General features: G+C 40.0%; 1 protein-coding gene across 10 annotated transcripts in view; it reads right to left on the bottom strand.

Moving 5' to 3' along the window:
- The window catches only part of foxp4 (forkhead box P4), a 306,386-nt gene that overhangs the window by 25,822 nt on the left and 252,723 nt on the right, over positions 1-27,841 (bottom strand). For 3 of the 10 annotated variants that reach the window (XM_077203301.1, XM_077203303.1, XM_077203299.1), the window contains 7 exons: positions 25,413-25,535; positions 19,023-19,109; positions 14,053-14,190; positions 12,368-12,521; positions 7,565-7,769; positions 6,965-7,060; positions 5,206-5,310 (listed from right to left, as the gene is read on the bottom strand). In XM_077203301.1, coding sequence (XP_077059416.1) covers positions 5,206-5,310; positions 6,965-7,060; positions 7,565-7,769; positions 12,368-12,521; positions 14,053-14,190; positions 19,023-19,109; positions 25,413-25,535 — 908 coding nt within the window. The remainder of the gene's footprint in view (positions 1-5,205; positions 5,311-6,964; positions 7,061-7,564; positions 7,770-12,367; positions 12,522-14,052; positions 14,191-19,022; positions 19,110-25,412; positions 25,536-27,841) is intronic. The other 7 variants (XM_077203300.1, XM_077203304.1, XM_077203306.1 and 4 more) reach the window with 4 other exon arrangements.

Genomic DNA, 27,841 nt, shown 5'->3' with positions numbered 1-27,841 from the left:
TGTCTCATCCCACCCATTTTATTTATTTTACTTTCCAATGCTTGAAATCACACAAATGAACCCCTGCATGCATATTAACACGATTATTTTATCCATATAACATCCCTACACCCAAATGATGATGTCATGAAGCATTTGAGCAATGATGTCATTAATCCCTCCAGGTGCGGAAGGAAGCCTCCCAACTTCTAACCACACACCTGGTGAAGTTTAATGACTCCGAGGTAAAGGGTCACAGGAGCGCCTTCAGAAGATGAGTAGAGGAATTAAAATGAAAGCAATATAAAGCAAAATTTTCATGACAATTTATTTAATTGTGCATGCTTATTACTCCTATTGTGGATGAGATTTGCTAAAGATTGCAATTGAGTTTTAATGAATAATGTTTTTAAAGATTTACTTTACGTGAGTATTAGTTGATGGCAAAGGTAATCAAGTAATAGGAGAAATCAGCATTAGAGTAAATGAATGTTTTATCATTCTCTACCCCATTTCTCATACTGTACATTATAATGTTGTGTATAATGCTCATTTGATTACCTTTGCCATTAATTAATCCTATCTTAAAGTCAATCTCTTAAATGTTTATTTTAATCTTCAGCATCTCAAAATGAATATCCATTTTTCATACTGTACATTATATTGTTGTGAACATACTCAGCTGATTTTAGCTTTTAATGTTTAATTTTTTAATTTATTTAGACAAAATTGTTATATCAGCCAGTTATCAGATATTTACCTCAATGTTAAAAAAAACATTTGTGCAGTCAATCTTATTTAACACTTTTACTCATGCATTTTTTTAGCACTCTTCATTGGCGTGTGTGACCCATGAGTTAAGTTCTCCGCACGGCGGGAGAGCGACAAACGGAAGTGTGTGTAAGCGGCAGAATCTTAACCTTAGCAGTACAGTCATTGATGTGATCCCGGCCTGCTTTATCTCCGTGACACCCGCCGCATGACACAACCGTTTTGAGAGTCCGACTGTATGAAAACAGGGGTGCGCATTCGCTTTCTCATGAGAAATTAAACAAAAACAATGATGTCACCCACTCGACTAATCCAGGCGCAGATAGACATTTTTCCCCGCAAGCACATGATGATAATAACAAAAACATGATCTCATCTTACTCTCCCTCTGCCCCCCCACACCCCCGTCTCTCTCTCTTTTTCTGAATAAAGGAACAGACCACAAATTTTATGGCTCATAATAAACAGTAGCAGCGTTTTTCCGAGAGACCCGACAATGAGGCAGTGTTTACTCCCTGCACCCCAACAGGGATTTGAGGAGCATTTACAACGGTCACAGAAAAAACAGTCACAATCCAGACCGACAAAGGGCTTGAGTATTCTAACACATGTCGTCCAAGCAAGCCAGAGAAAATTGAACATCATTAAAGAGCTCAGGACGAGAGTGTGTGAGATCGAGACAGATCGAGAGAGAGAGAGAGAGACAGGATGAAGATTAAGAGTGAATGAATGTTTTATTCTCACACTACTCTAGTTAGAGAAAAAGAAAAAAAACAAGAGACAGATTTCATTTGGGGATAAAACGTGTTCATATGTCCAGATGAAACTGACAGACGTTTTAAAGCATTTTCTGAGCTGATTTTGAGGGGAATTCTGTGAAAAGGATTTAAAAAGTGGTGAAATTTTATTAAAGAGAGTACTACACTTAGCGGCTGTTCACACAGGACATTTTATGCGTTTAACTGAACTGCTTTTTAATAGTTTTGTACTAGATGGACGTCTCACTGTTTTTTCTGTTGTTTTTTCTTGTGCTTGTGTATTATAAGACACAGTCAACTTAAAAGAAGTTCCTCTTCAAGGTCAGTTTTTAAGACAGTGGACCAATCAGAAGAATCAGTGGGCGGGGCAAGCATAACTAGCGTGTTTACAGAAGCAACTGCTAATTATTTGTCACCAACACCTTAGAAGAGGCACTTAGTTATGGACAGGGTGAAAATTGTATATTTTAATATTATATAATAAGCATTTATGCATTTGGGAGACACAAAGCGACTGGCATTGCATTCAAGACAAACAATATATCAGTTCATGCAATCCATTATATACATAATATAATATAATTAATAATATAATATAATATAACATAATAATCCATCTTGTGTTTCTAAATGCAACATGTTCAGTTCAATAGACTGCCTAATGGAACAGTTAAAACAGTTAAACGCTTCAAAACAGTTAAGACTTAAAACACTCTATTCATGTTGAAAAACGTGGCTGTCAAAAACATGGATCCAGCGCATGTTTAGATAGACCAACAATTAAAATAATAGTGCAAAAAGAACACATTCTGTGTGAATGTCCCCTTATTGGAAGCTGAAAGCATTATCAAATTACCCAAAATGAACATGTACGGGGCGAGGGATGTGTAGAGCTTTATGAATGGCAGGCGTTCGTACAGCGGGCATCGATTCCATGTGGGCCTCATTTCCTACTATAAGTGGCAGGCAGCCAGATGGGGCTATAGAATAGACAAAAAGGACACAAGAAGAGAGAGAGAGACTCCTCTTGTCCTGTCTTTAACGATGACTAAAGTGTTCTGACTAGGCCAGGGTGCACGGTACCGACGGCAATATCTGTCACCCCCTCCTCCTTATCTCACGTCCCCCCTCTCTCCGCTTGCCCCGAGGCTATGTGAAATGAGACACCGTGCAACCAAACAACAGCTTTACTCTTAAAACTTTCCCAGACTCTCCGGCTCTTTGAAGTATGTGTCAGCAACTATCATACGCGCTTCCCTCTCCCGCCCGAGTGCACCAAGCACGCTCTTCACCCCCGTCGCCAGGGACGACCGGAGGAAATTTACATACACATTTTTCCGGCTTGTCAATACAACGGTCCCCTCGAGAAAGCACAGCCCTGGAGTGAAAAGATGATGCGAGGGCTAAGCATTTCATTCCAGTAAATAAACACACGGGGATGTGACCGCCACTCATTAATGGACAAGAACAGACTACTGTAAGAGATGGAGCTGACCTGCTAGATATCAAAGAAGGTGTTCGAGGGAGAGGAAGAGAAAATAAACAGCAGTTGCGTTGCGAGCCTCGAGCCCGCTGGGGCCACGGCAATGGCTGGCTTGCACCCCTGTGACAGGCGGACATGTCAGGACTTTACACTGTGAAGTCTCATTATTTTAACACACTGAGACAATGGGACTGTTTACATCGCCTTCCCTGTCTGATCTCTTCCTCTCTTTATCCCCCCCCCCCCCCCCCCCCAGCATCCCTAAAGACCCCAAACTGGCAAACACACGCGCAAAGAAAAAGAGATGGCGATAAGAAAGAAGATTGGGAAAAGGGAGATAGAGGAGGGGAGGGAGCCTCTTTTTGATGTCTTTGCTTGTATCTAAGAAACAAAGGCTTCTAATTGTAAATGAGCTAATTAAGTAAACCACTAACGAAGCGTGAAAACAATTTGCTTGACCCAGCAGTGGAGCGCTCAGGAATGCAGAGGCAGAATTATGGGAGTGGGGAGTTAATCGGCCTCTGACAGCATTGAAGAGTTGCGGGCAGCTACCTGATCAGAGAGAGAGAGAGAGAGAGAGAGAGAGAGAGAGAGAGGAGAGAGAGAGAGAGAGAGAGAGAGAGAGAGAGAGAGAGGAGAGAGAGAGAGAAGAAAGAGAGAGAGAGAGAGAGAGAGAGAGAGAGAGAGAGAGAGAGAGAGAGAGAGAGAGAGAGAGAGAGACACACACACACACACACACACACACGAACGAACGCAGGGCAGGTCAACAAGAACTGAACCGGACATCTGTCTCTTTGGTTACTAGCAGGGCATGTGTAAACTATTGTCCTGTGCAAAAGTATTAAGCTGAACCTTTGGGAAAAAGTGTTGTAAAAGCCATACAGTTAATTTCTGGACTTCTTGCATACTGTTGCACATCTGAATTCAGAAATGATCAGGCCTAAAAGGTACACTAAATAATTGATCAACTTTGTTACCTCTAAAGAAATTAGAAGTAGTACTATTTGTATAGTAGTTAATTTTTTTTTTTTTTTTAATTAAAAATATATATGGTCACATCAGAGATAACTTTTTTTAGGCTAAAAATTACTTTGTGTACCTGGAGTGCATTACTAAAGAATTACTTTAATACAGATATTAAACTATATAAATGTATATTCTGTATATATATACACACATATTGTACGATAATGTTTGAAAAAAATTGGGGACTGTTTTTTATGCGTTTTTAACAGTTGTCTCTTATGCTCACCAAAGATTTGTTGATTTGATCAAAAAAATTGAGGAAAAAAATTATTATTGTGAAATATTATTAATATTTTACTATATTTTAACATGTAATTTATTTATGTGATGCCAACGCTGAATTTTTAACAGCTATTACTCCAGTATTCAGTAAATGTCATATGATCCTACAGAAATCATTCTAATATGCTGATTTGCTGCTAATTTTTATTTTTCTGGAATCTGTTGTATATTTATATATTTTTTGTTTTTTGGATCCTTTGATAAATACAAGTTCAAAAGAGCAGCATTCATTTGAAATAGAAATCTTTCGTAACATTATAAATGTCTTTACTGTCACTATTGTTTTAATTTCTTTCTTTCTTAAAAAAAAACTCTCTCTCTCTCTCTCTCTATTTGTAATCTTTAAGGAAAACCAAAAGGTGCGTACAAACATTTATAGTCTGTGACATACTACGCATTTGCTTGTAACTCTACAGAGGGCACTCTAGTTTACTCTGATTGTGTCCTCTGACTGTGAAATACCTGTCTATCAAGCGCTAGCCATCTTTTTTCATACACGAGTACAGTCCCACAGCGCTGGCGAATGTCTCACGCTCTCTTCAGCAATAACCTTGCACCCCCCACCTCTCTGTGGAATTCATTCGTCTCTTGTCTGTTCAAACATCACACCTGAACATGGCTGTCAGCCGCCCGGCTTTATCATTGCTTTTCCTCTCATCCCCACACTTACTTCAGCGCAAGAGAAGGCCTTTAGTTTACAAGCGATCTGCAAGCTCATCGAAAGAAGGATGAATGCACATTGACAGATGGAAATGCTAACAGCCAGAGACTTGTTTTGCGGGACGCAGCGGGCAATGATGAATGCTCTGCAGCTCGGCAGGGGGTTTTACGCATGTTACAAGGTTTGACGTGAATGTAGACCACGATGTGCTTCTGGAGAGGATTTGACGGACAGCTGTCACTCACTTGATGAACTGGCCCATGTCATCGCAGAGCGCTTCGCAGCCGGGCCACTTGCACTCGCCGTGTCCGAAGAGCGGGTGGGAGGCCGTGTGTTCCTCATGGGTCGAGCTGAGAGACAAAAAAAAGATCTGGTTAGTCGAACTATAAATGATTATGTCACACTAAACTTTTACCTAAGCCGTAGGAGTTTTCAGGAAAACAGGAATACACACTCCATTCTTCAAAAACATCAAACCACCTGCTTGCTTAATCAAAACAACTCATTGGGGTCGATATCTTATTGAAATGTTTTCAGACAGTCGGCATGGTAGTCTCACACACATGCGACTAATACAAAGCAATGAAGCAATGGAAACAGTCTTAAATGTTCCCTGTCTGGGAAAGCCGATAGCTTTGAGCCAGTCCTTCAGGACGCTTTGAACAAATGCAGTTTGAGAGGACCTGGTAAATGTAATGTAAAAAAAAAAAAAAACACGTCAGCTTTCCATAATCGTGACTGACAGACTTCCAATAGTAAGTGTATATCATTGTATAAGCATCTTGCACTACGACGCAGGTTCAAATGTCTGAGATGCGGCCAGGAACAACACGCCGCTATCTAATTACGAATGAACGTGGATGATCTTCAGATGTTTCTCGGTAACGATGGGAGTTCGGATAAGGTGGCTGCTGATGTGCTGACAGGGCCTGCTGGTGGGGCCTGGGGATAAACGCTATGGTTTTGTTTCATTTGAGATACAGCCACTGTGTGCTCTGTGGCCGAGAAGTCTGGATCGGGTCTCTCTGGCCCGGCTTCTGTAGAGATCCATAACGAATCAGCCTCGAACTCTCGCCAGCAGTCTCATCTAGCAATTTTTCATTTTGGGCCTGGCCAACAGCCATGGGCTAGCATGTAGCTTGGTTTTTTTTGTAAGGGCAGGGACCACAGAATCCTTCGTCATGTGTCTGACTGTTGCTAAGCATGGGCAGGGGGCTAAATGGGGGGGAGTGCGGCTTGTGGCGGTTGAAGGTCTGGGGAACTCTTCCCAATTCCACATCAGAGTACTGCTTAATATAAAGCAGCTTGCTTGCAGATGAGGCCCTCCTGATGCGGCACACACATGCTCCCTCCACCTCTTCATCAGATGTGCTGGCAGTGGACGGCCCACGCAATTCAGAAGCTGCTCGAGCGCTAGACATTACAAACTACTGGCAACCACACTGTCCACATGTGCCATGCATTAGCCTCACCGCACAGTTTTTCTTCCCTTTTCAGTTGTGAGTGTGTGTGTGTGTGTGTGTGTGTTTGTGTACAAATGTGTTAGGCCAAGTCAGGGAGAACAGTGTTAGAAGAAAACATGATGGAGGGCTTGCTTTTCTTTCTGTTTAGCAATGTCCGTGTAGCATGACAGGGTGGGGCGTGTGATAGTGCTGCTGGTGTGTGTGGGTTTATTAAGCTGCAGTTTGGAGGTCCCATCGATGTAAAAATGGCCACGTTACATAAAAAGATCAACAGAACCGCTGCAAACATCACACTGCAGAACCATTCAAGTGAATATAAATTGTACAATGTTTCTGATTCACTTATTTACATCTTGTTTTATTTATTATTAATTTATGCATGTACGGTATGTGTGCATGTATAGGCTTGGCTGGCCTGGTGTAGGTTTGATACATTACATTTATACAAGAACAACAGCAGTCTAAGGTGGGTCCTCATTTAGATGTCTAGGTAACCATGTGAGCATATACATACATACATACATGTGTGTGTTTTACTCACTGAGTGCTCTGCAGGTGAGCGCCTTTGGAATAAGGCATGAGATGCTCATCACTGGACTCCTTGGTGAAGGACGAGATCCACTCAAAGAGTCTTGCTCTTAAAAATTGATAGAACGTATAAGTACCCCACAGTAGGACCACTATTCTCTCTCTCTCACACACAGCTGCTCACCTCTCAGCTAAATTTTCACAGTATACTTTCACCCACTCCACACACACACACACTCATGCTAAACTGGCACAGGGGCGTCAGTCATGCTGAAGGCATGCTATGTCCTGAGGAACTCACACGAGCACCTAATATCAAATGAACCCAGGCATTTTACATCAGCTCATCAAACGGCACCTGACAGCAGAGACCTTGAAATACGACTTGTGTGACAAAAATATCTATTTATGAAATACTATCATTTAGCAGTTGGCACTCTGAATGCTCATGATGAAAACACATTAGTATAACTATAGCACTTGTATGTTTGCATACTTTCAATATACTGTCAATTTTAGTTTTAAACTGTGGATATTGGTCATTCATGTCTTTGACTAACTACAAAAAATATCCCGTGGATAAACAAAGTTTGCTTGTGAATTTTCCACTGACCTGTCTCTCTTTGGAGTGTGCACAGAGTTCTGTCCATTTGGCAAAGGATGATGGGGGATCTGAGGTGAGACCTTGGAGGCCGAGTATGAGGTAGTGTTGGAGCTGTTGGTGGTCAGATCGAGACCCTCGTGTTTCATGGCCTCCTCTGTGCTCTGAACACTGGCCACGTCCTTCCACAACTGCTGCAGGTCAGTGGGACACATGGCTGAGATGGACAGAAAGCAATCAAGAGATTACTACAAACTATAAATCAATATTTATTACAATAAACCATAATGTCCTTAGTCAGAACAAAATATCACCTTTAGTAAACTATAAGTGCTATAATCCACAAACTCCATTGAAACAAACACAAATAGGTGAGTTGACAATCCCTGAATCAACAACAGGTGCCATATGATGAAACCAATTCTAGGAGACATTTTCAGTATATTTATTAGTTTTCCTCATCTTTGTTGTGCTGAAGGTTATAAGCCTAGTGTTGAATGATGAGAGCTCCTTCTCAAAGCATTCAAAACCTGCGTCTCCTTATCACACATCAAAAGCGACCCCCTCTCCACCTCACCTCATCTTGAACGGCGGCCAGCTGGCAGCGCATCCCGCCCCAGAAATCTTAAAGTCTGGCAGTGCGCTGACATTAGTGTGGCAAGCAGTAAAACACCAGGCGCACACCGCTCCACACTTCACTACGGGAGGGGGGAACGCCAATGGGAGTTAAGTTCACGGGAGAGTAGAAGGAGGGAACTGTCCAAATCTGAAGAACCAAGTGGCTAATTTCAGCGTGTTTTTGTCATCTTTCAACATCTCCGCAAATCCCCCTGGCTACCTCCATTTGTAATTATCACTGTCCCGACCAGCACTGGAACTCACTGGGTGAATTAATCTTGGCGAGATGCTCTCTTGGCATTTTTTTTTGTTTTATTTTCCCCTCAAACTTGCTGAATTCGGGATTGTTTTCGTCTCTTGGAAAATCGGAGGGGGTCTAGGTTGGGAGGGAGATTTGAGGGTGTAAAAAAGAGGGGGAGGGGGGTAAGCTCGTCTGGTGCACACTGTTCCCGAAAAGCCACAGCCTGCTACGCTATCTCACATGGCAAAGTCTTAATAGCAATCTAAATATTATGTCTGGTCCGCCAGCATTCTTGTCCCGGACCCCGCCAAAACAAAACTCCTCGCCTGGCCTGGCTCTCTTCACCCCACCCCCTCTCTTCCCAGCAGGCCTGAGGCCAGGGAAATTATGTACGGCCACACTTGTAGCTACAGGCTGTTGTATACTAGACAGACAATCTGACAAGAGCACCAAAGGGCCACGGATGTACTCTAACCCTTGCAAAAAACCAAGCCAGAACGGTGGTGTGGGGCTTTTGCCGTGGACGGAGTAGGGAGGTGTTTTCTGCAAGTTTCTACTTTTGTGAAAGAACAGCCAGAACATAGGAAGTGGAAGGGAGGACGCAGGGTGGAGATGGAGCGGTTTACCTACAGTGAAGTGTTTTTGTATTGCATTTGCTTCCAAACACACACACACACACAGGGGCATGTGAGGCGTTACCCCTGCAGTTGGCCACACACTCTCTCTTTCTCTCACACACACTTCACAGAAAACATTGAAGTCAACCTGGCAAAGCTGAATGTTCAGCAGCCATTACTCCAGTCTTCAGGGTCACATGATCTTTCAGAAATCATTCTAATATGCTGAATTGGTGCTTACGAAACATTTCTTATTAAAGTTTAAAAAAATAAATTCTATTTGAAATGTTTTGTAATAATGCAAACATCTTGAATCATTTTTGTTCAATTTAATGCTTCCTTGCTCAGTAAAATATATTTTTTCTTTGAAATCTTACTGACCCCAAACTTTTGAATGGTAGCATAAAGACTCTTTTTTTTTTTAGGTATGAACATGTACATTATGCTACTGTTTCACCGCAGCTTGGACTACATTACACTTTGTTTGCCATCTACATGTGACTAACATTCATAAGTAGATGGCCAATCACAAAGCAATATTAAAACTTCCCCTTTGGTTTTTCATGTCTGCTCCCTCGTCTAGCTTCATGCATCATAACTCTTGAAAAAGAACTGAAGAAAAGTTTGGCATGGTGATCACAAACCATTAAGCTGAGTCCAACAGATCTGGTTGCACCCTTTGGACAGGAATTAAAATGACTTACTGTAACTGTTAAGTGAATATTACAAAGAAACAAAAGTCATCCCAGCTAGCAGTCTGTCTAATGCAGTGAGTCACTTGGGTTTGAAACTCTAGCCTTTCTAAGGGAATGACTGGACACGCCAAACAAACACGAAAACAACAACAACGGTTGGCGCCACCCATGGATCAGAGAACAAATCCTTTTCAGCAGCAGCTACGGCCAAGCATGACTAGCCAGAAGAATGCGCATGGTTGGCTGGCCAGTCATAATGGAGGGCTTCTTTTCAGAGAGGGATTGTGGGGAAATTCCATGATTCTGTTCTGTCGCAGGATTTGTTGAAGGGATTCCAAGAGCCCAGAGTTTATTGTTCTTCAGACCCCTTGAAACAATGACATAAGCAACGGGAATGGGAGGCGGGCGCTGGGGTCTACGCCAGAAAGATGCAAAAGCCAAAAGTTTACAGCTGTCGCTAAAAATTATTTTCATCAATCTGCAAACCTTCCTCTGCTTTACTCCTTGCTTTGCTCTCTCCCTCTCCTTTTTTTCCTAAAAGCAGCAGTGCGCATATGTGTGTGTGAGTGTGCGCGTGTGTGGTAGGCCCACTCAGGATTCCGGATGACGAGTCTCTGTTTTCTTAAGACTGAAATAATCAGAGATGTCAAGAGCAATGGGCGAGAATGAGAGTCAAGCACTCTAATAAAAGACCGGGATCATTTTGGAGGCCCTATCGGCAAAAGTGGCAGGGATTTCGGCATGGAAACTGGAGTCGGCTCCCTGTTTGTTCTGTCCTGTTGAGGCTCTTGTAATGTTATGGCCACTGTGGAACCTGTAAAAGTTGATGCGTCTAATTTCGGCGGATGGTGGCCAGTTTTCAGTCAAGATCCATTTCTGGTTGGACCCTTTGACAAAGTGAGGAAAAATGGAAAAATAAATGTAAAACCGATTCAAAACCTCCATTTCCTTCTGTAGGGCAAGCACGCGCTTGTAAAACTCACATGCGCTCACACACATAAGCCCCCTCCCAGCCTGTGCAGAAAGCCCAGTGAATTTTGTGGCATATTTTACCTATTATCCAAATGACTGCCTTCCACAAAACCAACAATCAAGCTTTGCTTTTATCTCTTTATGAGCTGATTAAGTTAACAAGCTTCACATGTGGCTCTACGGACATGGCTGTAGTTAGTCTCCGGGGGGCTTCATCCCGCTCTAATAGATTGAGATGATAGCTCATTGCCAAATTTTGAAGGAAGAAGAATGAGGGATTCATTTTATAGCCCGCTTTATTAGCATTTAAGGTTGAGCATGTAGTAGCGGGGCAATTTGAGAGCATGCATATGTGTATGTGTGTGTGTGTGTGGTGGAGGCTGACTAAGGAATAAGTGGGCGGCGGACGCAGGTCTGGCCTCAGCCTCAGAATGCCATCTGGTCCTGGGCTACGGGCACGAACACAGATGCTGCATTTATTTAGCACACTGCATTTCCTCCAGAGCTCCACTTTCATTTAATAGGCATCACTAAAGGAGCGAATCAGACGTTCTGTGGTGTTTTTCTGGCTGTTGAGGACAAGAGGAGAGCTGTGAAAGAGACAGACCACCGGGTTGAGAGGCCTGAGGTTGTAGCACCTCACCCTGGGGCTAGACGGAGTCATATTTTTGCGGTCAATATTGACCAGCTAAGAGTTTTTTTTTACCTTACAAGATATGCATTAGTTCAAGTGAGTCAGTATCTGCAACAAAACTAGCTGACAAAAAAATGATTGCACCCAAATTCCCTTTCATAGCACGTACTAAATTCGATAAAGAACATTCTTCCCTTGTCACACAAATAGCAGGTGTAATTTATTTCAATAGTCTGACGTTTATAATGTTGCCAAGCAGCACAACACTCTTCTTATAAGCAAAAAACACAGCAAAATAAACTATAAAATAGTATGCTGAACTAATTACACTTAACTATTTTTAGTGATATACATGAAATATGTTGATTTATAATATGTTGATTTGACCATTGATGAAGTACATTGTGCACATACTACATATACTACACAAATACAGCATGTGTAGTAGTATAAATACATTTCTACACACATTATTACCTGCCTTTATACTACTTGGCATGTTCCTTTGACTAGTTCGTTCTTTCTTTCAACTAAAGCCTAATTAAAAAAAAAAAAAATTTGTTTATTTTCTTTGACTTGTTTTTCAGTTGGAATATCTAAAAAGTCCTTGGCATAAAATAAATGTCCACAATGTGTAAAATATTAAGACTTGTTTTCATGTTCATCTTGAATATGTGTATTTTGTCTTACTACACTAGTACATTTTTACTTTAAGTATAAACAAGAAAATCTGGCATTCCAACAAAAAAAACATATACAAGACACAAACTACGAAAACAAGTCTGAATAATTAATGCAGTGTTGATTCTCATAAATTCATCGTAAGGATTTTTAGATATTTGAACTGGAAAACAAGACAAAATACTGCTTTTTTAGAATCTGGCCTCAAAGAATGGCAAAGTGTCTGTTGAAACTCAACAGATGCAGTTTGTCATAATGGTACTGTATCAGAAATACAACCAACTCAATTGCTGGAAAAACAGTGAAGCCTGAGCCTTATTTAACAGATACTTTGTGTAATTGCATTGGTATGTGTACCTTGCTGCAGGCTCTGAATGGGTACTGCTCCTTGGCCCGTTTGTAGGTTCACCAGGCCCTGTCTTTGTAGATTTAGAATGTGTTGCTGCTGTAGTTGTTGCATCTGGATCAACTGCTGTTGGAAAGCCAGCTGTTTATTCCCCAACTGCTGCTGCTGAGAACGAGAGAGAGAGAGAGAGAGAGAGAGAGAGAGAGAGAGAGAGAGAGAGAGAGAGAGAGAGAGAGAGAGAGAGAGAGAGAGAGAGAGAGAGAGAGAGAGAGAGAGAGAGAGAGAGAGAGAGAGAGAGCGCATGTTAAACAAACAACAAAACAAAGAGATGGGAAAAGTGGGAGGAAGAGACTTGGAGAGCTGCAGGATGGAGAGGGCGGGAAAGAGGAGACATTCATTGGTTTTTATAAGCCTTCAACCTCGTCCAGGACATGTTTAGATAGGACATATCCTGGAATAGAGATATTTTCCCCGCCAATCACCAAAGCACATCCTGTGGCGGTAGACAACAAGCAGACAACAGGCTCGGTTCAAAGTGTCGAAGTGCATTGTGAAGCCTCATGCATTAAGAGATAACGCATTAATCTGTGTGTGACAGTTCCATGTGGTCTTCGACCGACAACCAAAGACAAGCTTGCAAACACGCTTGTTCATTCCTGCGTGTAGCAATCTGTTAGCATGTGGTTGGCTTGCAATTAACACGGCAATAAACAATGACTAACAACATCTGTGCGCAATGTTAAGAACAGTTCCAGATTACATGACATCAGATGTTTATCATTTTACAATAAAGCTTGGTATTTTTTCACTATGCATGAAATGTGTTTTGTGAAACGTGAGAAGCGTGACTCCAAAACTCTCTTCCGCTGTTTAATAAACAGGTCTCAATGTGTGTGGATAGTCATCGTTCAGCTTTCAAGAGATTTATTTTTGTTCCAGCTGACTTCTGGTGACGTTTAAAAAAGAGAAACAGTTTTATCATCTATGACATAAGCACAGTCTACTCCAAGACTAGCCCTAAACGTATTAAAAAAAAAAACTTCAGATCTTTAGCCAGAGGTGAAAAAGAACAGAAAAAGTGCCAAGGTGAAGAAAAGGCTGGAAATGACCATTTTAAAAGTGATGTTTAAAGTGACCTAACATAGCATCATTGACTCAACTGATGACTTTGAGAGTTGATGCCAGGATTACACTACCGTTCAAAAGTTCGGGGTAAGTACGATTTTAAAACATTTTTAAGAAATTAATACTTTTATTTAAAAAGGATGCATTGTATTGATCAAAAGTGATAATTAAGACATTGATAATGTTAAAAAAAGATTTATATTTCAAATAAAGCTTACTTTCTATTCATCAACAAATACCTAAAAAAGTAAAAAGTTTCCAACTTTGATTAAATATTTATTTAGCAACAAATCAACATATTTCAATGATTTCTTAAGGATCATGTGATACTGGAGACAGAAGTAATGAGTGCTGAAAATTCAGCTTTGCCATCAGAGGAATAAATATTTAAAAAATATATTAAAATAGAAAATAGTTATTACTAGTTATTAATATTAGTTTTCAATGTTACAGTTTTTACTGTATTTTTGATTAAATAAATGCAGCACAATGAAACTTCTTTCAAAAACATTACATTAAAACATTAAAAACAAAAATCTTACAAACCCTAAACTTTTGAACAGAAGTGTACCTGTTTTTCTATATATCCGATAAGGTCAGTTGGTGTCGTGGTGATAAATATCCTCCTTCCTGAACCGTCCTGAGTCAAATCACTGTTTCCAGCAACACGCTTTTTGATGTTCCCCCAATGAGAGATGGGCCTTATCTCCTTTAAGATAACGGCACAAAAAAGTGGAGGGGAGAGAGAAAAATATGTTGAAGGAGGGAAGGAAAATAAAAAAGGAAAATAATTAAAGGTGGTTTCTTAATCTCACTGTCAGAGAAGTGGCTTGAGGCCACGACCCGAGGCACAAGGCCTCATGGGAAAGGGCCACATGGGTCAACATCAACAAAGAGAGAAAACACAAGCCCTTTCCAAAACTTACTGAGCTACTTTGTTCCCTACAGTACACCCTACATATGCAAATCAAATCCTCATAAGTGAATGATTTGGAATAGGCAGCATATAATCAACTTATCAGCAATCAACTCACAATTGATTTCAATAGACTTACATTAACATGTTGCTAAGCTAAGCTAACTGAGAATAATTAAACTCTTTATAAGCAATGATCTGTCATGATTATGTGCGATATGAATATTTGCTTTCTGACGAATTTCGAAATTGAGCAACAACATTACAAAATTGCCTCAAATAGGTACCTAATTTTTTATTTTATAATTACACCTAATTTTCTGCAACGTTCAGCACATATAAGCGCACCCATACACACAAACAAAGAAAATATTTGAGAACATCTTAAGTAATTTTCAAGAATAGCACTTACGAACTTTGTAGACTTTTTCTAAAAATGTCTTAACTTCTTTTTTAGTCTGGCCCCAACTCTCTATGGAGAGACGCACGCACCTGTTCTCCCCCCTAACTTTGAGACTGAAAGATGTGATAAAAGTGTGAACAAAGAACATTCAACTAACAAACACACAACCGAAGATGTGAGCTAATGCCAATATTAAGCATGTCTATCCCTCTCTCTTCCTCCTCCTCTTCATCCCCGTCTCCTCTCCTTTCTATTTCTCTCCCTGTTCCGGTCTCATGGGACACAGTTCAAGTTCTTTAACACATTGTGTCTGCACGCTGTTTACATTAGATGCAGTTGAGTGGCTAAAGCTAGCGAAGTAACAGGCCTGTCAGCTTGATTTATGAGCACATCAAACAGAGTTTGGGCACGCCAGGCCCGACTGACAGCACTACTTCATTAGGCTGACTCCAGGGTGACTCCACAGCTCAACCGTCAAACTGAGAGGGAGATAGAGAGAGAGAGCGGGGTGAAACAATAAAACAAAATATATATATATATATATATATATATATATATATATAAAAAAAACCCAGAAAAAGAGCAAAAGTCTGGATTGATGCAAAAATGTGTGTGGCAACCATCTCTCCTGCTTTTCTATCTTTCCATCTCACCTCTTAACCTGCTTGTATTGACTGGCAGTGATATGGGCTGCAATTAAAGCATCTTTTACTGAAGGAAGAGCATAAAGTGTCATCTCTCCAGCTTCAGCTGCTTTACAAAAACAAAGCCCTGAATATGAGTTCCCGATTTCAATCACATATTATATAAACAGGCCATGATCGTTGAAATATGATGCTACTAATGACGAATGAAAGGAAAATATAATATTTTGATGACAAAATGTATGTGGTGGTATTATGGCCAGATACAGTTTGTTTCATGGTTTCAGGGGTCAGTTTCCTGTGCCAGTTGAACCAACAGCATGGCAGCACATGGAACGGTATTTTTCAGAGGAAGAAGGGCTTTAAAAGAGGGCTAGAGGGATGAGAAACAACACCACACGTTCTTGTCTTTCTATCTTCTTTCGTCTCCTCACGCCTGACTGCTTTACTCTTAGTCCAGTGCTGTCAGTGCACTCGTCCCCAGGGGAACACCACTACATGCCAGACAAAACACACGCACACAAGAATCCTTAAACATGGCCTAATCCAATATGATTATATCCGATTTTCCTTGCTGTAATAATTCAGACAGCATGCATTTAACAGTTAAAATAAATATGTAATTTACATAAATACCCCTAATTTGATTATTTTATTTATGAATTAATTAAATTATATATATATATATATATATATTTATGAATTAATTAAATTATGTATTATATATATATATATATATATATATATATAATATATAATTTAATTAATTCATAAATATATATATATAATTTAATTAATTCATAAATAAAATAATCAAATTAGGGGTGTCAAAATTTAAAAAAAAAATCAGTTTAACGCGGTAAAAATATTTACCGTTTTTTTTCTTCTATAATCCTATTATTCATTCAGGTGCTATTAAACCATTCAAGCGTGATAAGACGCAAAAAAAGAACTAAAATCTGTATGGTGAGCCGCTCTTTTTGCATAAACACCTGAAACGTGCGCACAATGACAGCTCGTCAGTGCCGTATTAAATTCTCTTTTAAATTAGTTAAAATGTGTTAAATAAATGTAAAGAGTTGTGAGGCAGGGGTGTCTCACCTCTTTGGCCTGCTTCCCTGCTTGCTGTTGCTGGGTAATATATGCAATGAAGGCAGTGTTTGATTATTCAATGTTTTTATATTTCCTACCTGTTAGACCTAACTGTAAATCTTAAAGCACTGTTTACAAGGTTACATAGGTCAAAATCAATTAAAACAACAACTTTGTGCATTTTAGCAGGGCAGATAATAATTTGAACCGGCCTGACTGTGCCTGTAAAAAAACAACGACAACAACCTTAGACTACAACAAACGGCTGGTAGGGACTACACAAGCTTCCTCCCGGGTTAGTGTCATCACTAACCCTAAAATTTAAAGGGTAAAAGTAAAAGGACACAAGCTGTTGAAGCTCCACCCTCTGTACCGGGAGCAGCAGCTCATTTGCATTTAAAGGGACAGACACAAAAACAGTGTGTTTTTGCTCACCCTCAAAAAGAGACAATTTTAACATGCTATATAAAAATATCTGTGGCGGTATAGTAGAATTCCAACCTAATAAAATTGTGTGGTGGGGTAGCAGTAAGGAGTACATCGGTTTCTTACAGAGACAATAAAAAAAAAAGAACACGCTCAGTATGTACGACTGGACTGCAGCATGTTGGCCAAGCATTCTCGTCTACATTTGAGTAGTTGCATTGTGCCAAATTTCAGGCCGACTAAAGGGGCCCTGAACAAACGTGAGCTGATCCACGGGGAAGAGGAGCTGACCACTGCCCTCCCGATTTAATTTCCCTACTCAGAGAGCACACCATCTCCCTAGCTCTAATATTTAATAAGGGAAAATGTCTGAAAAACTCCTGAGGCCTTGAATAAGGTTAGTCATGATTTTTTATACCTTTCCCCTCCCTCTCACTTTTCAATCATTTTTTCTTTTCTTTTTTTCTCTTCTGTCTCAGTCACGTTCCTTGGCTATCTGTGGAAAATGTCAGGATACTGGTCTCATTTGAAGAGTGTGTGTGTTTCGGGCACCTTGTGAATTTGCCACGTATTTGCTCTATCAGTCACTATATTGTCTAGGGGCATATCTAACGGGTCTTAATCCCTGTCGACCACGGCCTTAGCATCCTCCCCCACCTCAGTCTCTCACCTGCTATGAAGTCAAGAGCTCATTCATTATTTGATCCTCTCAGTCACACATACAGAGGACTGCAAACCACCCTCAACCCTATGCAGCTTAGATGGGATTTGTCCTATTTGCTATTTGTGGTGGAGTTGTTAGCTGCGACCATAGATACAACTGAGACTGTAGATTATTTTCTCATTTAAGCCAGTCTCCTAACATGGTCAAGCTGGTTAGGGTGTTGTTTTCTCTATTATGATGGTTTTTGGACACTTTTCAGCTGAAATGTCACCAGGGAGGCTAGTCAAACCAGCCAAAAAACACCTTAGTCAGGCTTGGAGACAATCTATGCCATTTTAAAGACTAAACCCTTAATCCACTGCTGGTCACCATTCATCAACACATGGTACCACAACCTGCATCTTTTGAGCAACTGTGCTGGCAGATATGTGCTAATCTCTGCTGTTTTCAGATAGGCAGGTTGTAAAACCAGTTAAACAATTTTTACACACCAGTTTTAGAGGCTGGAAGACTAACTAGACTAAGCTACACAAGCTTTGGTAACCTGCATGTTGCTAGCAACTGTTCAAGCAGCCATGCGCTAATCTCTCCACTAAGCCGTTTGTTCATTAAGCCATCGCATAAACTCCTTGATTAAGTTGTATCAGATATAGCTCCCGCCCCTAACACACAGGCCGCAAAAAGTTTGTATTTCATTTGACCACCAGATTAGCGCAGATTTCCTCTCCCGCAGTGCGCAGACGGGTGATTATGCCCTCGCCTTTGTTGTGCTGCAGTCTTATCCTCAGTGATCCAACATGATTCCCCCTCACCTTCATTACCCACATCAGGTCCTTCTACTTCTCCAGTGCCTTAATTGACAATTAAAGAAACTCGTCGACTCCACCATAGTGGGTTGTAGTAGGGATTTTCCACTAGGCTTAGCAAGCGGCGACTTGTAAATTAATACTTAACGAGTATTAGCAGGGAAGCCCATGGTAAGGTTTGGAGCATGACTTTGGTCAATGACAGTGAAATGAAAATCCATATTCCCCAAATGTCTTAATCCGCATTTTTGAATCACTTGATACACAAAATGCAATTGAGTGCTTGACAGAGGAGGGGGAAAAAAACATTCGTCTGTTTTCCTACTGAGGATTTCATGTAATGCTCAGTGATTACAGAGCCTTTATAAAGGTCTGTGCCGCTCAGTGCAGCACACAATCAGTCATGCAATCGTCTCACATATGAGAATACAGTTATTTTCGAAGAGTTCATTTCTGGCTTTCAAGAGGAACTGGCCTCTGCTGTGTGACAAATGATGCGTCAGCCTTCTTGAGGATGCTCATCTAGGGTGCTATGTAGGTGAAGTACACTGTGAAGTGCACTACAGAGGGAAGGGGCAAGGGTGTCTCACCTCTTTGGCCTGCTTCCCTGCTTGCTGTTGCTGGGTAAGGAGCTGGAGGTGCAACTGCTCCTGTTGCTTCTTGTAGTACTCCTGCAGCTAGACAAAAAGAAAGAGAGAGAATGATTTTAATTTAACAGAAAATTAACACTATGCTGCAACAAAATAAATAAAGTAACAGAAAAAACTAATACAAATAATAATAATAATAATATTAATAATAAATGAATGAATACATTTATAAATAAACTAACATAATTAACAAATGAATGAATAACAAATAAAATAAATGAAAAAAAAATTAAAATCTTATTTTATTTCCCCCATATTGGCTTAAGCATAAATCAAACTAAATTATTTAATTTATGCTTAAAATATTCTTAATTCAAGATATATTTTCTGAAAACTATTCATAATATTTTATGGTATTTTGCAAAGCTTGTCAATTTATTTTGTTATATTTTTTTGTTGTTGTTTTGTGGATGTTTAAATATTTTACTAAAACAAGGACATTTAAAACCATTTTTTGGTGGGAAAAAAAATGTTGCAAGGACATAGCACAAATATGTAGAAAAAAAAGAAGCACTAACAAAACATCAGTACTTCTCATGTAAAGAGACACCATGGCACAATAGGCTGCACCAAAACTGTCCTGTTCATCTGCTTACACTGGAAAATGTGGTGCTATCAAATGAGTCGCATAACACTGTGTTTCTAGGATGAGGTAGCTGGGTGCAAGGAGTCGCATATGTCTAAAGGCATCAAAAAAATGAAAACAGGATAAAACAAGATCAGCTTCTTGCTTAAGGGCTAAAGTGCCTCCATAATAAGACATATTCTTCTTTTTTCAGCATTCCTTTAAAAGGCAGCTTAAACACCTGGCAGGCTGTGTATGCATGTGTCCTGTAAATCATCTGTCCATCCTTCTCTTGGCGTGGAAAACCTGACAGTGTTGAGACAGGCTTCCTTATTTATGATTGACTGAACTAAAACACACAACACCTGTCTCGGAAAGGGCTGGTAAAATTTGCCCTTCGCTTCTAATCTCAGAGCAGTTTTTGTTACATCCTGAAATACAGTTATGATTAAAACACAGGTGGTAGAAACCAGCCAGAGATCAGCATAAAAAGCCAATTTACGCCTTAAGCATCTGAGAGATCTGAAATACAGACACCTGCCTGATTCCTACACTATTCCTGCTACTATCCATTAATTATGTCCAGGAAAGTTTATTAAACACAAAATCCTGCCATTGTCAAATGGAAAAATCACCTTTTAGATGTTTTTATGGTTCTGTTTGCTTGCGTGAGGGTTTTATGTAGTTAATAAAGCACATGAAAGGTGTTTACACACTGGTTACTTATTCAGTGCTCAGCTGAATGAGTCTCTATCTCTTCTACACAGGTAAACATAGACCTGTATGTGCTTTATCACTGTGAAACACCTTACCATGGCACACCTTGCTCTGATTAAAAGCTTTGGGAACAGACAGAGGCATGTGGAAGTCAATGATTTTAAGTGTGCATAGTAGGGTTAGGGGTATGTTTCATTCTCCAGAACAATGAAGGTTATTAGACAAAAACAAGAAACAGGTGTGTGAGGGCAGAACAGCGAGATAGGATTAATCATTTACAATGATCAATTACTAATTCTGTGAAAACTTCAGGATGTGGGAAGTGTTTTTATTAGTTGCTAAAGCAAACATAACTATTATTATTCTTCATACTTAGCGTTGTCTGATCGAAACTTGTTAACCGAGGGTCTATTGAAGATATATAATATTGTGCAAAGTTTAATCACGTTTCTAACTGTCTGAATGAACGTTATTGTAGTTAACGCTCATTCAGATAATCAGAAATGTCATGAAAGTTTTAAGTAACGTGCCTTTGATGCTCACTTGAAAACCTGGAAATAATTTTCAAAAGAGTAAAAACAAGAAGAAACTGTATATGTGTGAGGTTTACACTGCCCAAATATTTAAAATAATACACTCAAAATAATACTCTCTCATTTCCTGCATTCGAAGTAGAAAAAAAATATTAAACATGAGAGAGGCTTCCTGTTACGCTAGCATGTTTACTTTCGCCTGTTTGAACTAGCTGCTAGTTTCAACTAGCTACTCTTTTACAGAGCTCTAAGTGAGACTGGCTTGCACCCACTAACACTGTCATTACACATCTCCAACCGTAGCTCTGGCTAACCGCAGTGGCCACCGCAGACCCACCGCTGTTTGTTTTACTTTCAGATTATTAATTTACCCAGGAAAGCCTATTAAGATTAAAATCTCAGCTTTGCATGGATGACCTATCTGACATGGAAGTACATGTTGACCGAAAGAGCAGAGCACGGAGGCCCTTGGACACACAGGGGCAGTGGAGGAGTGCCTGGGGGACGGTGGCTACAGCTGCTGGCGAAAAGTAGAATAATGATACCCTCATTAACTCCTTATCACATATAATGTTTACAGATGTAATGCAGGCTTACACTTAAGGAATGAGGCACTCAATAGTGGATTACATCCCAAATAACAACTTAAAAAGAAAGACGTGACAAAATACTTTGTGTACTTTTAATATTTTGAGTGTCATGCTCATGAACAATTTCTCTAAACAAATTATTTAATAATTATCATCCATGTAGCTTTTTTTTTTTTTACCTCAAATTAATTAAAATAAGACTAACTGGAATAGTTGTACTTAAAAAAATAATTTGACAATGCAGGACATTTTAAAACCATTATTTTCACCATTTAACCAAAAATGTTTAACTTGAGATGTGAAAAAAGGCAAGTTATGGGCCGCATTGACATCCATAAAAGGAAAAAAAAATACCATGGAAGTCAATGGGGTACATCAACTGTTTGGTTACTGACATTCTTCAAAATATCTTCTTTTGTGTTCAACAGAAGAAATAAATTCATACAGGTTTGAAACAACTTGAAGGTGAGTAAATGATGACATAACTTTCATTTATAAGTGAACTATTTCTACTAATGCATCATTCCCCAAACAGAACTTTAAAAAAAATATAATTATATTTATAAATGACTATCACCCAGAGAGCCGTTGCCTTCAACTATTTTAATGGTGTCTTTAAGTAAACTTCATGCATCGTACATATTTTTATTGCTATTTGGTATTGTTTATATTATTATTGTGTGTTTGGTGGAACTGAAGAGCTTTTGTGACTCAATATCTCCCCATTAAATATCTTCTGGCGATGGCCCTGTCCCAGGTCAAACTACCAACAAGCCTGATGTTCAACCATTCCAAGCTATGTTGCTGACAGAATGACAGAAAACTCTCATTTGATTGGGTGTCTGTCCTCAGAAAACTTTTCTTGGACCAACCCGAGTGTACAAAACTCTTTGGTCTTAAACGAGCCTTGAACTCGCGCTCATATCCCACTGTTTTTACCAGGCGAGTGGTTCTACCGAGCAACACTAAAACACTCTTTGCCCTCTACAAAATCCATCTCACACCACTGCGTCCTTTTTTACTACCTGTCGCCATGCTGCTCTACGGGATATTGAAGGTGAGCTACCTCGCGTCTGTGATGCCGAGCCACGGCCATTTCCAACAGAGAAAGTCAGCGAGCCGTAAGGTGTGAAGGGAAACTCCATTTACCACACTAGAGGCATTTGGATTGCAATATGTCGCCCGTCTCTCGGTTTAAACTTTCCTCCACGCCTCGCTGCCACCCGACTGGCCCCGCTGCCTCTCGCCCACTCATTACCCCTTTAATTCATGCCAATATGAAGCTGAATAGTTGCAGGAATAATTAAAGAATAATTAAGGGTTTTTTAATGATTTGATTCAGTGGGCCCTTTTCACGTTAACTGCACGCCTTGAAAGGCATTCACCTTAGATTCCCATTATTGTGACCTTGGTTTTACTTAACAGCACAGAGAGGGGATAAAAAAGGAAAAATATATCAGCTGGGCTATAATTAAGGGTTGGAAGGATGTAAAGGTTAACTCACACATGCATAAGCGCACACGCATACACAAACATGTACTTGCTCTCTCTTTCCTGCGTTCGCTCCATCTTTGTATGTAAAATCATATTTATAAGGGTATTCACATGCAGAAAAATACAAAGCCCACTCGTTCTCCCACACACACTGGGATGAGATCAGGGACGGATTGCTGTATGTGTGTGTTGGCAGGCTTTCTGATTGCTCCATTTGCCGTGTGCGAGAGAGTGAGCATTAAAAGCCACTTCTCACGTGGTTCATCACCACTGCGAACCATTAAACCCACTGGCTTTTACTGGAGATGTAAAACGGACCATGAACGGTAACTATTTCAATTTCAATATCCTCGTTAAATATAGAATAAAAAAAAGAGAGAAATAAAGCGGGGGGAGGGGGACAAAAGTGCTAAGTTTCTTTCTCAAACAGCTGAATTTTGATTTCTGCGAGCGAGCGACTTTTGATAAATTTTTCAGATCTGCTTGGTGCAATTTACACTCGCCTAAAGCAACCTCCTCCTCCTTACTACTACTGTAAATCAATTCTGCTCTGTCAAGATCATTTATGTAACAGAAAACTCTTTTTTTCCTCTTGTAGTTCTGAAAAATAATCATACGTTCTTAATCAAAGAGGTTTCGGAGAGAGGTGCCTGACCTGATTTCTGCCTGAGAAGTGTGTGAAAAGGTCGAGGGTTGCGAGTTTTGGGACGGTGATAAATATTTGAGAGACGTGAGAGAAACGGGGTTGTTTGTTTCTTCATGTCTGCTCAGGGGCCACACCTCTGGCCTCCAGGCGATATCGCAGCGAGATAGCAGAGGCCATGCAACTTATAAACAAAGAAAGAAAGAGAGAGAGAGAGAGAGAGAGAGAGAGAGAGAGAGAGAGAGAGAGAGAGAGAGAGAGAGAGAGAGAGAGAGAGAGGTGGGAAGAGATACGGAGAAGTCTGGCTCAGCAGCTGGGTGAGAAACATTGTCCTCACTCTAACATAAGCGCTCTCTGACCGCTGGCGTGTCTACGTGTAGCGACACCAGCCAAAGGAGGCGTCGTCGACACTGGTACGCTAGTAAATGCTGCTTATAAATGCCAGAGCCAAGTAACATCAAAGCCGGGGAAGATATCATTCTGAGCATGCAATCAAAGTTACACAAAACGAGATTACATTACACACTGTGACATCTACATTCAGGGCCTATTAACGGGGATCACACATGAATGTGCATTTACTGTGCCATCCGACGGCTCTCTATAAAAGCACTGGCAACAGCTGAAGGATGTTCCGTCAAGCTGGCCGGATTCTCCTATTAAACGTATGGCTTGAGCAGTTAAGAGGCCGGACGGGAGGGAAGAAGTTTTCTTATGGAAGTATGGGACAAAACATTTGTGTTTATGTCTGAGTTCTCTATATATTCGAGGAGGTTTAGAATGCTTGTTTTAATACCTCTTGGTGCCAACTTGATATTTTTCACTTAACGTTAAGTTTTTGTGTAGAAGCGACTTTGTATGACTTTAACTATTTTTCTTCATAATTTTAACTTTACTTGTCATAAATGTGAATTTATAAATGACCATTCTGTATTCAGTAAAGATGCATTAAATTAATCAAGTCATTGTTACAAAAAAAATCTATTTAAAATAAATTCTGTTCTTTTTAACTTTTCATTGATCAAAGAATCATTAAAAAAATGCACCAGTTTCCTCAAAAATAAACAATAAAAAGTAAACACTGATAATAAAAAATGCTTTTGAGCACCAAATCAGCATATTAGAATGACTGAATAGAAACAGGAAACACTACTGATCGAATAAATTCAGCCTTGGTAAGCATGATTTGTTAGAATTACAACATTATTCTTATAAATGAAACTATTTCTCACAACTGTGACTGTATTTCTCAGTTTCTGCTATCTCACAATAGTAACTTTCTAATAGTAGTGATTTTTATCTCTCACAATATGACTGTTTTTGTTTTTAAACTAAATATCATTATCTGTGGGAAACAGCCTCATATATTTCTTATAATAATTTTTTTTTTAAATAACTAAATATTGAATTAATTTGTTTAGCCTAAAATCATCACTGACCAAATAATAAACCAAATAATGTCTTTGTGTTTAAAAAACACATGCGCACTTACAGAACATGTCCATCTCCATAATCAAGACAACTAAGAAACTTCATGAAAACTCCATGAAAGCTATGATGTCATGTTTTGCAAAACATGTCCCTGCAGCACAGTTTTAGAGGACATGATATAGCAATAGTGTACAGTAATATTTTGATTAGCCAATAAAACTGGCACCAACTGGCATTGAAAAATTTACCTTTTGTGTGGTTTGTTTGGGCATGTCATGTCTGAACAGCCCAGACATTTACAAATATTGTTTTAAGTTCTGTGCGTGGTGACTGTATCGGTGTGTGTGTGTGTGTTACCTGTTGCAGCATAAGGGCTTGTTGCTGTTGGAGTAAAGCTTGGAGCTGAGGCGGAGAGAGGATCTGCTGCATCTGCTGAGGAGTTATCATCTGTGGGGTCATCATTGCCATGGATACCGGCACCTAAAAAAAGCGGAAAATAAGTCCAATAAGACAAGTGACCGGAAAGATGGTTGTGCATGTGTGTTTGAGCATCATGATCTGTAACAGTGCTTGTCAACGGGTGGGCCGTCACATTAAAATGTGTCACAGGTCTGAGCAGCATGGAAAAACAAATTATAAAGTGCATGTGACAAAATGCAAATCAAACAGGCTTATCAACTATTAAGATGCCCACCTCTACAGTGAGATGAGTATAAATAAGCACATACCCTCACTTTAACATGATACAAAGCCATTTCTGTTTTTCTAGCTTCATAAAGGAATGTTGTACTTCACTTTAATTAACTCTTTATCCTGTCATGGCAAAGAGAGTACACAAAACTTCAGTTCTGTTGACACAATAGAGCTCCACACTGCTTGCATTGTAAAACCCTGGCAGTTTTTCCAAAAGCGAGAGAGAAAAAGTGTTGATCAAATCTTCCCTTGAGTATGTAATCTTTATCAGCCTGAAAGTACTTCAATAAACATAATATTATGATTTGTTATCTAGAGAATCACATCTTGGCAAAAATAACAAACAGTCTGATAAGATAGCTATCGGCAGGAAACAACTTGCAACAGTCTGGAAGTGAGAGCACAATTTGCTAGACAAGAACGAGGCGTAAAGATGGAAAGTGTGATTCTTATCTTATGACAAATATGTATAAAAGGAGAAATGGAAAGAGAGCCGAGCTCAACAATAAGGATTTCTCTCTTGCAAGTCCAGTCGGGCCATTAGTTCCGATTTTTACTTGGCCAGCCAGCATTTTCACTGGCCCTGGAATAGAATTTTATTTTAATTTTATTATTAATATGGACATATATGTGTATTTATTACTTGAAGTTTCACATTGACTAATCTATGGAAACTCATTTCCCTTTTTAAAATAAAAATTTAATTAAAGATAATCGTGAATTAACCGGGAATTCTTTCTTTTTTGGAACCTAAAAGCGAACAAAACAAACAAAAAAACTACAATACAGCTAGTGGGAGTCCGTCAACTGTCCTAAAACTCTCATACAGGTCACGGGCATCCTTACTCTCTTTCTGTGTGTGTGTGTGTGTGTGTGTGTGTGTGTGTGTGTGTGTGTGTGTGTGTGTGTGTGTGTGTGAGAGAGAGATGGTTTGGAAAGGCCTGAAGGCAGGCCGCTTGTACATGAATACATCCTTTAATGCAGTAGTAGCAGCCACCCTGTGAACTTATGGGCAGTTTTTTAACGGGCCAGCAATTTCCTCCAGTACAATTTGCGGCTGCTTCCTCGAATGCAGCTAGCGATCTTCCACTGAGACACACACGCACACACAGCCTCTCTGTGGCGTTCCATTTATTTTCCTATTTACTGCTCAAGGGCCAGAACTGATCATCTCCCTGCAACTGCTCAATAAAAATAAAGCTATTTACAGGCAACGGCTGGCTTGAAGCTGACATACGAGTGCAAACTACAAGCCAGCATAATACGTACATTTATCTACATTTTCCACTCAAAGAGAATAAAAAAGACAGGCAACGGCGTGACGACTTCCCAGTCCACTGCCAGTCCGATCTGATATTTGCATTCATTTGTTTTCATGTAGCGCCTGAGCGCTCATATTTTCAGCAGTTTATCTATTCGGAGCTCGAGGGCTCGTGAGGAGGGGTGGAGGGAGGGTGCGAGATAAGGAGAGGAAAGACGAAGAGAGAGAGCTGTCAGACGCAAATTAAATCTGTAAAGGGCTGATTTGACTTTGTAAACAAGATTGGCGGTAAATACGAACACCGGCTCTTTTCCCCCGCCGGAAAGAGGGATGAAAGCTTGCGTTCGTGAGCCTCGTGGTTATCTGTGACTGTCCGATATTTTATTGTAAACGTCCCTATCACAATGAAACAAGCCATCCGTATCCTTCACTATGAGGAGGTGGGAACGCTTCCCAGAATCCATGACAGAGACAAAGAGGCAAAATTATGCACTCTTTTACCCTCTATGACTTATGTGCCACAAGACAGACACATTTTATGGCCTGGCGTGCCACTCACGTTGATTAATTATAGGCGTGACGCAGATGAGGCTATGTTAGACTAGCGCTTACAGCTAAAGCTAGCAAGCACAGACACATTTCAGCTGATGATATCATGCATCTGATGCCATCGTGGGAGAGTGTACGGCCCTCTGCCAAATATCATGCATCCGCCTTTGATGACTTATTTCAAGGGTTAAAACATCAAGGGCCCTACAATTACTGCTTTGAAAGCAAGTATGTGCACCTAGATAGGAAAAGTGTCTGAAACAAAGCCAGGGCATCATCCTAG

Source organism: Siphateles boraxobius, unplaced genomic scaffold (assembly GCF_051911475.1).
Source record: "Siphateles boraxobius isolate OS27281-9 unplaced genomic scaffold, OSU_SipBor_1 5, whole genome shotgun sequence".
Classification (NCBI taxonomy): domain Eukaryota; kingdom Metazoa; phylum Chordata; class Actinopteri; order Cypriniformes; family Leuciscidae; genus Siphateles; species Siphateles boraxobius.
This window is presented reverse-complemented; position numbering and strand designations above follow the sequence as displayed.